We start from the raw sequence: 13,453 nt of genomic DNA on the forward strand, positions 1-13,453 counted from the left end.
ATTTTGGGGTTCAGGGGGGGTTTTGTGATTTTTGGGGTTCAGGAGGATTTTGGGTGTTGAGGATTTTGGGGTTCAGGGGGCATTTTTTGGGGATTTTTGGGGTTCAGGGTTTTGGGGTTCAGGGTTTGGGGGTTCAGGGTTTGGGGGTTCAGAGTTTTTGGGGTTTTTGGGGTTCAGGATTTTGGGGTTCAGGTTTTTGGGGTTCAGGTTTTTGGGGTTCAGGATTTTGGGGTTTTTAGGGTTCAGGATTTTGGGGTTCAGGGTTTTTGGGGTTCAGGGTAATTTTGGGGTCCCGATTTTTGGGGTTCAGGATTTTGCGGTTCAGGGTTTTGGGGATTTTTGGGGTTCAGGGTTTTGGGGTTCAGGGTTTTGGGGTTCAGGGGGGTTTGGGGGTTCAGGTTTTGGGGGTTCAGGGTTTTTGGGGTATTTTTGGGGTTCAGGATTTTGGGGTTCAGGATTTTGCGGTTCAGGGTTTTGGGGGTTTTGGGGTTCAGGGGGGTTTGGGGGTTCAGGGATTTTGGGGTTCAGGATTTGGAGTTTTTGGGGTTCAGGTTTTTGGGGTTCAGGATTTTGGGGTTCAGGATTTGGAGTATTGGGATTTTGGGGTTCAGGGGGATTTTGGGGTTCAGGGTTTTTGGGGTTCAGTTTTTGGGGTTTTTGGGGTTCAGGGTTTGGGGGTTCAGGGTTTTTGGGGTTCAGGGTTTCAGGATTTCGGGGGGCACGGCCTCCAGCACCCAGCGCAGGTACGGGGGGTTTGGGGGTTCAGGGGGGTTTGGGGGTTCAGGGTTTTGGGGTTTTTGGGGTTCAGGATTTCAGGGTTCAGGGGGTTTTTGGGGTTCAGGCATTTCGGGGGGCACGGCCTCCAGCACCCAGCGCAGGTACGGGGGGTTCCCCTGAGCCACCGGCAGCGCCACCACCTCGGGCACCTCGTAGGGGTGACGGGACCTGGGGGACCCCAAAACCCAACTCAGGCACCCCAAAAACCCCAAAAACCCCCCCAGAATCTGCCCCAGGAACCCCAAAATCCCCCCAAAAATTGCCCTGGGAATCCCAAAAATCCCCCCTAAACCCTCCCTGGGCACCTCGTAGGGGTGACGGGACCTGGGGGACCCCAAAACCCAACTCAGGTACCCCAAAAACCCAAATACCCCAAAATCCCCCCAGAAACTGCCCCAGGAACCCCAAAATCCCAAAAATCCCCCCAAAAATTGCCCTGGGAACCCCAAAATCCCCCCCTAAAATACCCTGGGGGGCCCCCCCTAATAACCGCAAGACCCCTCCAAATCCCCCCAAAAAATCCCTGGGAACCCCAAAATCCCCCCAGGACCCCCCAAATCCCCCCTGTCCCCCCCTGTCCCCCCCTGTCCCCCCCTGTCCCCCCCTGTCCCCACCGCACGAAGTCGCTGAGCGCCGGCACCCGGGAGCTGCGAGTCTTGATCATCTGGGGACACGGTACTGGGGATACTGGGGATACTGGGGACACTGGGGACACTGGGGACACTGGGGACACTGGGGACACTGGGGATACTGGGGATACTGGGGATACTGGGGATACTGGGGATACTGGGGACACTGGGGACACTGGGGATACTGGGGATACTGGGGATACTGGGGACACTGGGGATACTGGGGATACTGGGGATACTGGGGACACTGGGGACACTGGGGATACTGGGGATACTGGGGACACTGGGGACACTGGGGACACTGGGGATACTGGGGATACTGGGGATACTGGGGACACTGGGGATACTGGGGATACTGGGGATACTGGGGACACTGGGGACACTGGGGATACTGGGGACACTGGGGATACTGGGGATACTGGGGACACTGGGGACACTGGGGACACTGGGGACACTGGGGACACTGGGGATACTGGGGATACTGGGGACACTGGGGATACTGGGGATACTGGGGACACTGTACTGGGGATACTGGGGATACTGGGGATACTGGGGACACTGGGGATACTGGGGATACTGGGGATACTGGGGATACTGGGGATACTGGGGGGATTGGGGACATTGGGGATACTGGGGACACTGGGGACACTGGGGATACTGGGGACACTGGGGACACTGGGGACACTGGGGACACTGGGGATACCTGGGGGGATTGGGGACATTGGGGATACTGGGGACACTGGGGACACTGGGGATACTGGGGACACTGGGGACACTGGGGACACTGGGGACACTGGGGACACTGGGGACATTGGGGACACCCCAGGGACATTTGGGGACATTTGGGGACATCGGGGCCGTCACTCACCAGCAGCACCTCGCTGTCCTCCTCCAGCTTCCCCTGCCACGTGTAGCTGAGGGACAGAGGGGACAGTGGGGACACCCAGGGGACACCCAGGGGACAGTGGGGACACCCAGGGGACACCCAGGGGACATTGGGGACAGTGGGGACACCCAGGGGACATTGGGGACAGAGGGGACAGTGGGGACACCCAGGGGACAGTGGGGACACCCAGGGGACACCCAGGGGACATTGGGGACAGTGGGGACACCCAGGGGACATTGGGGACACCCAGGGGACAGTGGGGACAGTGGGGACACCCAGGGGACAGTGGGGACAGTGGGGACACCGAGGGGACACCGAGGGGACAGTGGGGACACCCAGGGGACAGTGGGGACAGTGGGGACAGTGGGGACACCCAGGGGACACCCAGGGGACAGTGGGGACACCCAGGGGACATTGGGGACAGTGGGGACACCCAGGGGACACCCAGGGGACAGTGGGGACACCGAGGGGACACCCAGGGGACAGTGGGGACACCCAGGGGACAGTGGGGACAATGGGGACACTGAGGGCATTGGGGACAGTGGGGACATTGGGGACACCCAGGGGACACCGAGGGGACATTGGGGACACTGAGGGCATTGGGGACACCGAGGGGACATCAAGGGGACAGTGAGGAGATTTGGGACATTGGGGACACCCAGGGGACACCGAGGGGACACTGGGGTGCCACCCCTCCCAACGTCCCCAAGGCCTTTAATCCTCCCTGTGTCCCCAGTGTCACCCCAGTGTCACCAATGTCACCCCAGTGTCCCCAGATGTCCCCAGGGCCCCTCCCTCCCCTCTGTCCCCCAATCCCCCCAATCCCCCAATCCCTCCTGTCCCCAATGTCCTCCCACTGTCCCCACAATGTCCCCTCTGTCCCCACTGTCCCCTCTGTCCCCTCTGTCACCGCTGTGTCCCCTCTGTCCCCTCTGTCCCCTCTGTCCCCACTGTCCCCAATCCCCCCAGTGTCCCCTCTGTCCCCACTGTCCCCTCTGTCCCCTCTGTCCCCACTCACACCGAGGTGACCCCGGGCACGATGTTCACGCAGGCGGCCAAACGGTGCTGGACCAGAGCCCTGGGACAGGGACAGGGACAGGGACAGTGTCACCAACTGTGTCACCAACAGTGTCACCAATCACCCCCTGTCACACCCCTATGGTGACAATGCCACCCTTGGGGACAATACCACCCCCTGGTGACAGTGGCACCCCCTGTCACCCCCCAGGGACAGTGCCACCCCCACTATGGTGACAGTGCCACCCCCTGTCACCCCCCCGGTGTCAGTGCCACCCCCTGGGGACAGTGCCACCCCCTGTCACCCCCCAGGGACAGTGCCACCCCCTGGGGACAGTGCCACCCTTGGGGACAGTGCCACCCCCCCGGTGTCAGTGCCACCCCCGCTGTCCCCGCTGTCACCTCGCCAGCTCGGTGGCCACGCTCAGGTTGGGGCAGGTGACGAACGCGGCCGAGACGCTGCCGGGGCCGCCCCCGGAGTCACCCCCGGTGTCCCCTCTGGTGTCACCCCCGGTGCTGTTCCCGCGCGTGTCCCCCGCTGTCCCCAGGGTGGGCGTGGCCATGGGCGGGGCTCTCCGGCCCAGCGCCGGCAGCAGCAGCAGCGACAGCGCCTGCGGGACACGGCGACATGTCGCGATAGGGCAGCGCGTCGCGATATATCGGTGTCAGGACACCACGATACATCAGCACCGGTACGGCGCGATATAGGGGCGTGTCGCGACATATCGGCTTCGGTATGTCGCGATATGTCGGCACCAGTACGGCGGGATATAGGGGCGCGTCGCTATATATATAGGGGCACCGGTATATCGTGATAGAGGGGCGCCGGTATGTCGCGATATAGGGGCGCGTCTCTATATATATAGGGGCACCGGCATGTCGCGATATGGGGCACCGGTATGTCGCGATATAGGGGCGCGTCTCTATATATATAGGGGCAGCGGTATATCGCGATATAGGGGCACCGGTATGTCGCGATATAGGAACTCGTCTCTATATATGGGGGCACCGGCATGTCGCGATATAGGGGCACCGGTATGTCGCGATATAGGGGCGCGTCCCTCTATATATATAGGGGCGCCGGTATATCGCGATATAGGGCACCGGTATGTCGCGATATAGGGGCGCGTCTCTATATATATAGGGGCGCCGGTATATCGCGATATAGGGGCACCGGTATGTCGTGATATAGGGACACCGGTCTATCGCGATATAGGGGCGCCAGTATGTCGCGATATAGGGGCGCCAGTATGTCGCGATATAGGGGTGCGTCCCTATATATATAGGGGCGCCGGTATGTCACGATATAGGGGCGCTTCCCTATATATAGAGGCACCGGTATATCGCGATATGGGGCACCGGTATGTCGCGATAGAGGGGCGCGTCCATATATATATATAGGCACGCCGGTATATCGCGATATAGGGGCACCGGTATGTCGCGATATAGGGGCGCGTCTCTATATATATAGGGGCACCGGTATATCGCGATATAGGGGCACCGGTATGTCGTGATATAGGGACACCGGTCTATCGCGATATAGGGGCGCCGGTATGTCGCGATATAGGGGCGCGCCTCTATATATAGGGGCACCGGTATGTCGCGATATAGGGGCACCAGTCTATCGCGATATAGGGGCGCCAGTATGTCGCGATATAGGGGTGCGTCCCTATATATATAGGGGCGCCGGTATGTCACGATATAGGGGCGCGTCCCTATATATAGGGGCACCGGTATATCGCGATATGGGGCACCGGTATGTCGCGATAGAGGGGCGCGTCTCTATATATATATGGGCACCGGTATATCGCGATATAGGGGCGCCGGTATGTCGCGATATAGGGGTGCGTCCCTATATATATAGGGGCACTGGTATGTCGCGATATAGGGGCACCGGTATGTCACGATATAGGGGAGCGTCTCTATATATATAGAGGCACCAGTATATCGCGATAGGGGGGCACCGCTACGTCGCGATATAGGGGCGCATCCCTATATATGGGGGCACTGGTATGTCGCGATGTAGGGGCGCCGGTATATCGCGATATAGGGGAACCGGTATATCGCGATATAGGGGCACCAGTATGTCGCGATATAGGTGCGCGCCTCTATATATAGGGGCACCGGCATGTCGCGATATGGGGCACCGGTATGTCGCGATATAGGGGCGCGTCCCTATATATATAGGGGCGCCGGTATGTCGCGATATGGGGCACCGGTATGTCGCGATATAGGGGCGCGTCCCTATATATATAGGGGCGCCGGTATGTCGCGATATAGGGGCACCGGTATGTCGCGATATAGGGGCGCGTCCCTATATATATAGGGGCGCCGGTATGTCGCGATATGGGGCACCGGTATGTCGCGATATAGGGGCGCCGGTATGTCGCGATATAGGGGCACCGGTATGTCGCGATATAGGGGCGCGTCCCTATATATATAGGGGCGCCGGTATATCGCGATATAGGGGCGCCTGTATGTCGCGATATAGGGGCGCGTCTCTATATATATAGGGGCACCGGCATGTCGCGATATGGGGCACCGGTATGTCGCGATATAGGGGCGCGTCTCTCCGTATATATATAGGGGCGCCGGTATATCGCGATATAGGGGCACCAGTATGTCGCGATATAGGGGCGCGTCTCTATATATATAGGGGCACCGGTATGTCGCGATATGGGGGCACCGGTATGTCGCGATATAGGGGCGCGTCTCTATAGATATGGGGGCACCGGTATGTCGCGATATAGGGCACCGGTATGTCGCGATATAGGGGCGCGTCTCTATATATATAGGGGCGCCGGTATGTCGCGATATAGGGGCACCGGTATATCGCGATATAGGAACTCGTCTCTATATATATAGGGGCGCCGGTATGTCGCGATATAGGGGCGCGTCTCTATATATATAGGGGCACCGGTATATCGCGATATAGGGGCACCGGTATGTCGCGATATAGGGGTGCGTCCCTATATATATAGGGGCACCGGCATGTCGCGATATAGGGGAACCAGTATGTCGCGATATAGGGGCGCGTCCCTATATATATAGGGGCGCCGGTATGTCGCGATATGGGGCACCGGTATGTCGCGATATAGGGGCGCGTCCCTATATATATAGGGGCACCGGTATGTCGCGATATAGGGGCACCGGTATGTCACGATATAGGGGCGCGTCCCTATATATATAGGGGCACCGGTGTGTCGCGATATAGGGGCACCGGTATATCGCGATATAGGGTCGCGTCTCTATATATATAGGGGCACCGGTATGTCGCGATATAGGGTCGCGTCTCTATATATATAGGGGCAGCAGTATATCGCGATATGGGGCACCAGTATGTCGCGATATAGGGGCGCGTCTCTATATATATAGGGGCACCGGAATGTCGCGATATGGGGCACCAGTATGTCGCGATATAGGGGCGCGTCTCTATATATGGGGGCACCGGTATGTCGCGATATAGGGGCACCGGTATGTCGCGATATAGGGGCGCGTCCATATATATATATAGGCGCGCCGGTATGTCGCGATATAGGGGCGCGTCTCTATATATATAGGGGCGCCGGTATATCGCGATATAGGGGCACCGGTATGTCGTGATATAGGGACACCGGTCTATCGCGATATAGGGGCGCCGGTATGTCGCGATATAGGGGCGCGCCTCTATATATAGGGGCACCGGTATGTCGCGATATAGGGGCACCAGTCTATCGCGATATAGGGGCGCCAGTATGTCGCGATATAGGGGTGCGTCCCTATATATATAGGGGCGCCGGTATGTCACGATATAGGGGCGCTTCCCTATATATAGGGGCACCGGTATATCGCGATATGGAACACCGGTATGTCGCGATATAGGGGCGCGTCCCTATATATATAGGGGCACCGGTATGTCGCGATATAGGGGAGCGTCTCTATATATATAGAGGCACCGGTATGTCGCGATATAGGGGCACCAGTATGTCACGATATAGGGGCGCGTCTCTATATATAGAGGCACCAGTATATCGCGATAGGGGGGCACCGCTACGTCGCGATATAGGGGCGCATCCCTATATATGGGGGCACTGGTATGTCGGGATATAGGGGCGCCGGTATATCGCGATATAGGGGAACCGGTATATCGCGATATAGGGGCACCAGTATGTCGCGATATAGGTGCGCGCCTCTATATATAGGGGCACCGGCATGTCGCGATATAGGGGAACCAGTATGTCGCGATATAGGGGCGCGTCCCTATATATATAGGGGCGCCGGTATGTCGCGATATAGGGGCGCCGGTATGTCGCGATATAGGGGCGCGTCCCTATATATATAGGGGCGCCGGTATGTCGCGATATAGGGGCGCCGGTATGTCGCGATATAGGGGCGCGTCCCTATATATATAGGGGCACCGGTGTGTCGCGATATAGGGGCACCGGTATATCGCGATATAGGGTCGCGTCTCTATATATATAGGGGCACCGGTATGTCGCGATATAGGGGCACCGGTATATCGCGATATAGAAACTCGTCTCTATATATATAGGGGCACCGGTATGTCGCGATATAGGGGCACCAGTCTATCGCGATATAGGGGCGCCAGTATGTCGCGATATAGGGGTGCGTCCCTATATATATAGGGGCGCCGGTATGTCACGATATAGGGGCGCTTCCCTATATATAGGGGCACCGGTATATCGCGATATGGGGCACCGGTATGTCGCGATATAGGGGCGCGTCCCTATATATATAGGGGCACCGGTATGTCGCGATATAGGGGAGCGTCTCTATATATATAGAGGCACCGGTATATCGCGATATAGGGGCACCGGTATGTCACGATATAGGGGCGCGTCTCTATATATAGAGGCACCAGTATATCGCGATAGGGGGGCACCGCTACGTCGCGATATAGGGGCGCATCCCTATATATGGGGGCACTGGTATGTCGCGATATAGGGGCGCCGGTATATCGCGATATAGGGGAACCGGTATATCGCGATATAGGGGCACCAGTATGTCGCGATATAGGGGCGCGTCCCTATATATATAGGGGCGCCGGTATGTCGCGATATAGGGGAACCAGTATGTCGCGATATAGGGGCGCGTCCCTATATATATAGGGGCGCCGGTATGTCGCGATATAGGGGCGCGTCCCTATATATATAGGGGCGCCGGTATGTCGCGATATAGGGGCGCCGGTATGTCGCGATATAGGGGCGCGTCCCTATATATATAGGGGCGCCGGTATGTCGCGATATAGGGGCGCCGGTATGTCGCGATATAGGGTCGCGTCTCTATATATATAGGGGCACCGGTATGTCGCGATATAGGGGCACCGGTATATCGCGATATAGAAACTCGTCTCTATATATATAGGGGCGCCGGTATGTCGCGATATAGGGGCGCCGGTATGTCGCGATATAGGGGCGCGTCTCTATATATATAGGGGCAGCGGTATATCGCGATATGGGGCACCAGTATGTCGCGATATAGGGGCGCGTCTCTATATATATAGGGGCACCGGTATGTCGCGATATTGGGCACCAGTATGTCGCGATATAGGGGCGCGTCTCTATATATGGGGGCACCGGTATGTCGCGATATAGGGGCACCGGTATGTCGCGATATAGGGGCGCGTCTCTATATATATAGGGGCGCCGGTATATCGCGATATAGGGGCACCGGTATGTCGTGGTAGAGGGACACCGGTCTATCGCGATATAGGGGCGCCGGTATGTCGCGATATAGGGGCGCGCCTCTATATATAGGGGCACCGGTATGTCGCGATATAGGGGCACCAGTCTATCGCGATATAGGGGCGCCGGTATGTCGCGATATAGGGGTGCGTCCCTATATATATAGGGGCGCCGGTATGTCACGATATAGGGCACCGGTATGTCGCAATATAGGGGCACCAGTCTATCGCGATATAGGGGCGCCGGTATGTCGCGATATAGGGGCGCTTCCCTATATATAGGGGCACCGGTATATCGCGATATAGGGGCACCGGTATGTCGCGATATAGGTGCGCGCCTCTATATATAGGGGCACCGGCATGTCGCGATATAGGGGCACCAGTATGTCGCGATATAGGGGCGCGTCTCTATATATATAGGGGCACCGGTATATCGCGATATAGGGGCACCGGCATGTCGCGATATAGGGGAACCAGTATGTCGCGATATAGGGGCGCATCCCTATATATATAGGGGCGCTGGTATGTCGCGATATAGGGGCACCGGTATGTCGCGATATAGGGGCACGGGTATGTCGCGATATAGAGGCAACAGTATGTCGCGATATAGGGTCGCGTCTCTATATATAGGGGTGCCGGTATATCGCAATATAGGGGCACCAGTATGTCGCGATATGGGGCACCGGTCTATCGCGATATAGGGGCACCAGTATGTCGCGATATAGGGGCGCCTCCCTATATATATATAGGAGCGCCGGCGTGTCGCAATATAGGGCACCGGTATGTCGCGATATAAGGGCGCCAGTATGTCGCGATATAGCAGCGCGTCACTATATATATAGGGGCACTGGTATGTCGCGATATAGGGTCGCGGTATGTCGCGATATAGGGGCGCGTCGCTACATATATGGGGCACCGGTATGTCGCGATATAGGGGCGCCGGTATATCGCGATATAGGGGCACCGGTATGTCGCGATATCGGGGCGTGTCACTATATATATATGGGCACGGGTATATCGCGATATAGGGGCACCGGTATGTCGCGATATAGGGGCACCGGCATGTCGCGATATAGGGGAACCAGTATGTCGCGATATAGGGGCGCGTCCCTATATATATAGGGGAACCAGTATATCGCGATATGGGGCACCGGTATGTCGCGATATAGGGGCGCGTCCCTATATATATATACAGGCGCGCCGGTATATCGCGATATAGGGGCACCGGTATGTCGCGATATAGGGGCGCGTCCCTATATATATATACAGGCGCGCCGGTATATCGCGATATAGGGGCACCGGCATGTCGCGATATAGGGTCGCGTCTCTACATATAGGGGTGCCGGTATATCGCAATATAGGGGCACCAGTATGTCGCGATATGGGGCACCGGTCTATCGCGATATAGGGGCACCAGTATGTCGCGATATAGGGGCGCCTCCCTATATATATAGGATCGCCGGCGTGTCGCGATATAGAGCACCGGTATGTCGCGATATAAGGGCGCCAGTATGTCGCGATATAGCAGCGCGTCCCTATATATATAGGGGCATTGGCATGTCGCGATATAGGGTCGCGGTATGTCGCGATATAGGGGCGCGTCGCTACATATATGGGGGCACCGGTATGTCGCGATATAGGGGCACCGGTATATCGCGATATGGGGCACCGGTATATCGCGATATAGGTGCGCGCCTCTATATATAGGGGCACCGGCATGTCGCGATATAGGGGCACCAGTATGTCGCGATATAGGTGCGCGCCTCTATATATAGGGGCACCGGTATGTCGCGATATAGGGGAACCAGTATGTCGCGATATAGGGGCGCGTCCCTATATATATAGGGGCGCCAGTATGTCGCGATATAGGGGCGCCGGTATATCGCGATATAGGGGCACCGGTATATCGCGATATAGGGGCACCAGTATGTCGCGATATAGGGGCACTGGCATGTCGCGATATAGGGGCGCGTCTCTATATATATAGGGGCGCCGGTATATCGCGATATAGGGGCACCAGTATATCGCGATATAAGGGCGCGTCCCTATATATATAGGGGCGCTGCTATGTTGCGATATGGGGCACCGGTATGTCGCGATATAGGGGCGCGTCTCTATATATATAGGGGCACCGGTATGTCGCGATATAGGGGCGCGTCTCTATATATATAGGGGCACCGGTCTATCGCGATATAGGGGCACCAGTATGTCGCGATATAGGTGCGCCTCCCTATATATATAGGAGCGCCGGCGTGTCGCGATATAGGGCACCGGCATGTCGCGATATAAGGGCGCCAGTATGTCGCGATATAGCAGCGCGTCACTATATATATAGGGGCACTGGCATGTCGCGATATAGGGTCGCGGTATGTCGCGATATAGGGGCGCGTCGCTACATATATGGGGGCACCGGTATGTCACGATATAGGGGCGCCGGTATATCGCGATACAGGGGCACCAGTATGTCGCGATATAGGTGCGCGCCCCTATATATAGGGGCACCGGCATGTCGCGATATAGGGGCACCAGTATGTCGCGATATAGGTGCGCGCCTCTATATATAGGGGCACCGGTATGTCGCGATATAGGGGAACCAGTATGTCGCGATATAGGGGCGCGTCCCTATATATATAGGGGCGCCGGTCTATCGCGATATAGGGGCGCCGGTATGTCGCGATATAAGGGCACCGGTATGTCACGATATAGGGGCGCGTCTCTATAGGGGCACCGGTATATTGCGATATAGGGGCGCCGGTATGTCGCGATATAGGGGCGCGTCTCTATATATAGGGGCACCGGTATATCGCGATATAGGGGCACCGGTATGTCGCGATATAGGTGCGCGCCTCTATATATATAGGGGCACCGGCATGTCGCGATATAGGGGAACCAGTATGTCGCGATATAGGGGCGCGTCCCTATATATATAGGGGCGCCGGTATGTCGCGATATGGGGCACCGGTATGTCGCGATATAGGGGCGCGTCTCTATATATATAGGGGCGCCGGTATGTCGCGATATAGGGGCGCCAGTATGTCGCGATATGGGGCACCGGTCTATCGCGATATAGGGGCACCAGTATGTCGCGATATAGGGGCGCCTCCCTATATATATAGGGGTACTGGCATGTCGCGATATAGGGTCGCGGTATGTTGCGATATAGGGGCGCGTCTCTATATATATGGGGGCACCGGTATGTCGCGATATAGGGGCGCCGGTATGTCGCGATATAGGGGCGTGTCACTATATATATAGAGCCGCCAGCATGTCGCGATATAGGGGCGCGTCCCTATATATATATGGGCACGGGTATATTGTGATATAGGGGCGCCGGCATGTCGCGATATAGGGGCACCGGTATGTCGCGATATAGGGGCGTATCCCTATATATATATATGGGCACGGGTATATCGCGATATAGGGGCGCCGGTATGTCGCTAGATATAGGGGCACCGGTATATCGCGATATAGGGGCACCAGTATGTCGCGATATAGGGGCACAGGTATGTCACGATATAGGGGCGCGTCCCTATATATATAGGGGCACCGGTATATCGCGATACAGGGGCGCCGGTATGTCGCGATATAGGGGCGTGTCACTATATATATAGGGCCGCCAGCATGTCGCGATATAGGGGCGCTTCCCTATATATATATGGGCACGGGTATATCGCGATATAGGGGCACCGGTATGTCGCGATAGAGCGCCACCAATATCCCCCCTCCATATCACGATTCCCCCTCCCCCATATCGCGATATCCCCTCCCATATTGTGATATCCCCCTCCCATGTCACGATATCCCCCCCACCATGTCGCGACAGGCACTCACAGCCCAGGCCGCTCTCATCGGCCGCCGGTTCCTCCTGTGGGGGGAGGGGCTGAGACCCCAAAAGGGACCCCAGACCCAAAACCCGACCCCGAAAAACCCAAAAATCCCCAAAACCCCCAAAAAACCCCCAAAACCCCCCCAAAAAAAACAAACAAAAAAAAACCCGACCCCAAAATCGGCCCCAGCCCCAAACTCACCCCGAAACTGCCCCAAACCCTCTCAGAGACCCCAGACCCGAAACGGGACCCCAGCCCCAAATCCTGACCCCAAAATCTCCCCAAACTTCCCCCAGAACGCGCCCCCTCCCCAAATTTACCCCAAACTCTCCCCACAACCCGCCCGAACCCGCGCCCTCCCCAAACTCCCCCAAACTCCCCCAATTCTCCCCCGATCCCGCCCCGACCCCTCCCTTCCGCCGCCCCCTCCCCAAATCCCCCCGGCCCCTCCCCCTCCCCTCCCCCCTCCCCTCTCCCCGCCGCCCCTCCCCCCCCTCACCGCTCCCCGCGCGCCGCTCGCGCCGCCGCCGCCCCCACGTGACCCTCCCCGTGACGTCATCACCGCCGCCGCCGGAAGCGGCCGGGGGTGGAGGACGGGGGGGGAGGGGGAGTCCCCACCCCCCCCTTTCCCCTC

The 13,453-nt window shown here is 57.4% G+C and overlaps 1 protein-coding gene across 1 annotated transcript; it reads right to left on the bottom strand.

Moving 5' to 3' along the window:
- Positions 1-703: 703 nt before the first annotated feature.
- On the bottom strand, positions 704-13,381 carry LOC130266764 (protein CutA homolog). The gene is made up of 8 exons (XM_056516021.1): positions 13,319-13,381; positions 3,712-3,920; positions 3,311-3,370; positions 2,275-2,320; positions 1,392-1,441; positions 853-945; positions 799-807; positions 704-725 (listed from the first exon to the last, which is right to left on the bottom strand). The coding sequence occupies exons 1-8, from the start codon at positions 13,376-13,378 to the stop codon at positions 704-706; spliced, it is 549 nt and encodes a 182-aa protein (XP_056371996.1). The 5' UTR covers positions 13,379-13,381.
- Positions 13,382-13,453: the final 72 nt, after the last annotated feature.

Source organism: Oenanthe melanoleuca, unplaced genomic scaffold, assembly GCF_029582105.1.
Source record: "Oenanthe melanoleuca isolate GR-GAL-2019-014 unplaced genomic scaffold, OMel1.0 S203, whole genome shotgun sequence".
In the NCBI taxonomy this organism is placed as follows: domain Eukaryota; kingdom Metazoa; phylum Chordata; class Aves; order Passeriformes; family Muscicapidae; genus Oenanthe; species Oenanthe melanoleuca.